The sequence below is a fragment of the Callionymus lyra genome, chromosome 3, assembly GCF_982586985.1.
Source record: "Callionymus lyra chromosome 3, fCalLyr1.hap1.1, whole genome shotgun sequence".
Lineage (NCBI taxonomy): Eukaryota > Metazoa > Chordata > Actinopteri > Syngnathiformes > Callionymidae > Callionymus > Callionymus lyra.
In genome coordinates this window covers 17,478,259-17,481,188 of record NC_141820.1, presented here as the reverse complement: position 1 = coordinate 17,481,188, position 2,930 = coordinate 17,478,259, and the positions used below count along the sequence as shown (strand labels likewise).

Genomic DNA, 2,930 nt, shown 5'->3' with positions numbered 1-2,930 from the left:
CAAATGAAAAATCAACAAAAGTAACGTTCAAGCCTGAGTTAAAAAAAAAAAAATAATATATAAATAAAAGTGGTTCTTCTCATTCAACTACTATATTACAAACTCGAACATTTCCTCTGGCCTTATAACTATTTGTCAAACTTTAATTCCGCACATGAACTTTCAGCACATCCATTTTTGACATAAACCACAGCTTTTATAAATCTTTAAAAAGCTCTTCATCTTTCAAGTAAGATATTCTCTGTTTCATAGTCAACACACTTTACTATGTTTGTAGTCTGTGTTGTACTGATATTTATACGGAATTTTGTCTGTGTTTTCGCTTCTTCTTTTTTTAAAGATAAAACTAGTTGTCTTCGAATAAAAAAACTGTCTACTTATAATCTAATAAATTGGTTAGTTTAAATATATTTGAATAAAAAAAAAGTCCAGTTCTCTTGACTGCATTTCCCATCGGCCACTGCGGCTGGCCAACGTCATACTTGTGCGCAAAGCTGAGCTGGCGTTTGAAAGTAAGTAAACACAGCTTGTGGTTAAAATGACTGAATGCGAATAAATGCGCTCGTACTTATGATAACAAACGAAGCGAGTTTCATGTTTTAAAGCATGAAAGTGTTGTTTTTTCTCTCGCCGTGTGTTTAAAGGGACATAGAAACCAGTCCGCATCCCTATGACACCGGTGCTAAAGCTAAGCTAACCGTGTCAACACTGAAGTCTCTGCTCTTCCTCAGGAGACACGATGACTAAACTGGTGGAGTGGCTGCTCGGGGTGTCTCTGGTGGTCGCGGCGTGGGCCCTGGTCACCTTCGACCTGTTGAACCTGGAAGTTCCGTCGGTGTACCGGGAGGTGGCGTGGCCGATGCCGCTGTACCTGCTGGTGTCGTTCGGCTGCTACTCTCTGGCCACGGTGGGCTACAGAGTGGCGACCTTCAATGACTGCGAGGAGGCTGCACAGGAGCTGCAGATGCAGATCAAGGAGGCCCACGAGGACTTGAAGAAGAAGGGGTTGAAGCTGTAGATGACCAGGACAGAAGAGCTACCATGATGGGTTTAATTTTTGGATCATTCCTAGTAGATGCGTCTTTGACCCCTCCAGAGACGTCTTCTGACACTTGGCTGATGGAGCCAGAACATTCGTGTGTTTTATCTTTTACATTAAAAGATTAAACACACAGTCATGTGTATAATCGCACATGGTTCCTAATAGACGTTGGATGATGCTTCAGTTCATAACCTGTGTGAACCCCTCAAGCAGAAGATGGTTTAGTAGTTTAACAAACAGTTTATAGCGAATAAATCTATGTTGCATTTATTTTCCTCAACTTTTTGTGGATTATTCTACAAAACCGAATTTTCGGAACCATGATCTAGAGACATAAAGCCATGACATGGAGTTTCTATTTTGAGCAGAATTATTTTTTTGTATAGAGAAGATTAAATCCTATTTACCAGCCAGTAACAGACATGATTCCAGACATTTGAGCTCTGATTTAATTTAATGGGATCATTTCAATGCAAAGAATTTCCCTCTCGAAATATGTATCAATCTTAAATGGCAGATTTGTTATTTCATTGTAGATTAACATAAGTTACATTCTAATGTTTAAAGTGTTACGGTGTGGAAAATTTCACCTCTGCACTGTTAGATAGATGGATGGATAGATGGATTAAACTGTTAGCTAAGCTGGCAAGTATATTATTAATTTAAAATGTCCTTCATTTTACAAGATAGAAGTTAAAGTTGATGTATCACGTGATCCATGGTGGTATACGTTATGGACAAACTACCAAAAATAACTAAGGAGGAGAAGGGCAAAAGCTTGCTTGATCTTGTGTCTAAGGAGGGAACCTGCCTGCTGAAGACCTTGGCTCCTTCAAGAGTTTGAGAATTTTCATCTGCTGTGTGTGATGTCACTTAAAGAAACGGTGTCATTGTAACATGTGTTACAGGGTGGAATGTAAAATAAAGAACAGACAGAAAAATATACTTTTATCCATAAAAAAAACATAGTTAAGTGTCAAGAGCCTTATTTTAATAATGAAAATATGGTAAAAGCTGCATTTTAGAACTTGTAGGTGATAATACTATATGGTACCAAAATGAAGCGTTCTGATCTTCTGTGTCTGAAATGATTATTTTTCGCTGGAACAAGCAGGTGTGGACCAGGAAACAATCGTTTTAACCTTTCAACTGACTTCTGATCCTGCGTGCGACTGTCTGAGCGGCTCTGTTGAATCCAGACGATACAGGATTATCTTCATCGCCGTCTATACGTTCTCTCAACGTAATCCACATGGATTTATGTCTCTGTCGTCGTTTCATGAACTCTGGGTCAAACGCATGTTGCAGTGGTCGGTTCAGTCGTCACGACAACCTTAGTCTTTTGACCTCGACGGGTACTGACCACTGCGGAGCCGGATCACGTCAGTCTGAATGACTTCTGTTCGAGAGAGAGAACATTTGACTTAAACTCTTTTGTATGTTGTAATGTTCCCTAACGTAGAGCCTTCTACTGTTGCAGTGCATTATGGGACATTATGAAATAATGATTTGTGTATTATTTTCCCCGCTTTAAAATTGAACTAAAGTAGTCCAAAAGAAATGACAACTACAACAATCCCAAGACACCAGCTGTTGTAGAGGCTTTAGAATTATTATTTCACAGTTTTAGCTTTTTACTTTTATTTAAAAATCTCTACTTGTACTACAACGACAGAAATAATGCTAGAAAACTATGCAAATATCTTGCCAAGGAGCTCAGTTCACATGATTTTTTTTATAACACAGCAACAATTGTAAAAATAAAACTAGTAGTACTCTATTATTTGCTACTGTATGAGCAACAGCGGTAAGAAGCCACACAAGGGAATGGACCTTCAAAAATCTTTCTGGATCCAGATGGCGCCACAAAACAGGCCAGCGTTGATTC

The 2,930-nt window shown here is 38.8% G+C and overlaps 1 protein-coding gene across 1 annotated transcript; it reads left to right on the top strand.

Moving 5' to 3' along the window:
* The first annotated feature begins 437 nt into the window (after nucleotides 1–437).
* Nucleotides 438–1,398, top strand: dpm3 (dolichyl-phosphate mannosyltransferase subunit 3, regulatory). Its single transcript, XM_087785758.1, has 2 exons — nucleotides 438–512; nucleotides 732–1,398. Exon 2 carries the CDS (start codon nucleotides 740–742, stop codon nucleotides 1,016–1,018), a length of 279 nt encoding a protein of 92 aa, XP_087641884.1. The 5' UTR covers nucleotides 438–512; nucleotides 732–739; the 3' UTR covers nucleotides 1,019–1,398.
* Nucleotides 1,399–2,930: the final 1,532 nt, after the last annotated feature.

Excerpts from the sequence above, each read along its gene's own strand:
- dpm3 (XM_087785758.1), top strand. The coding sequence starts at position 740 with ATGACTAAACTGGTGGAGTGGCTGCTCGGGGTGTCTCTGGTGGTCGCG.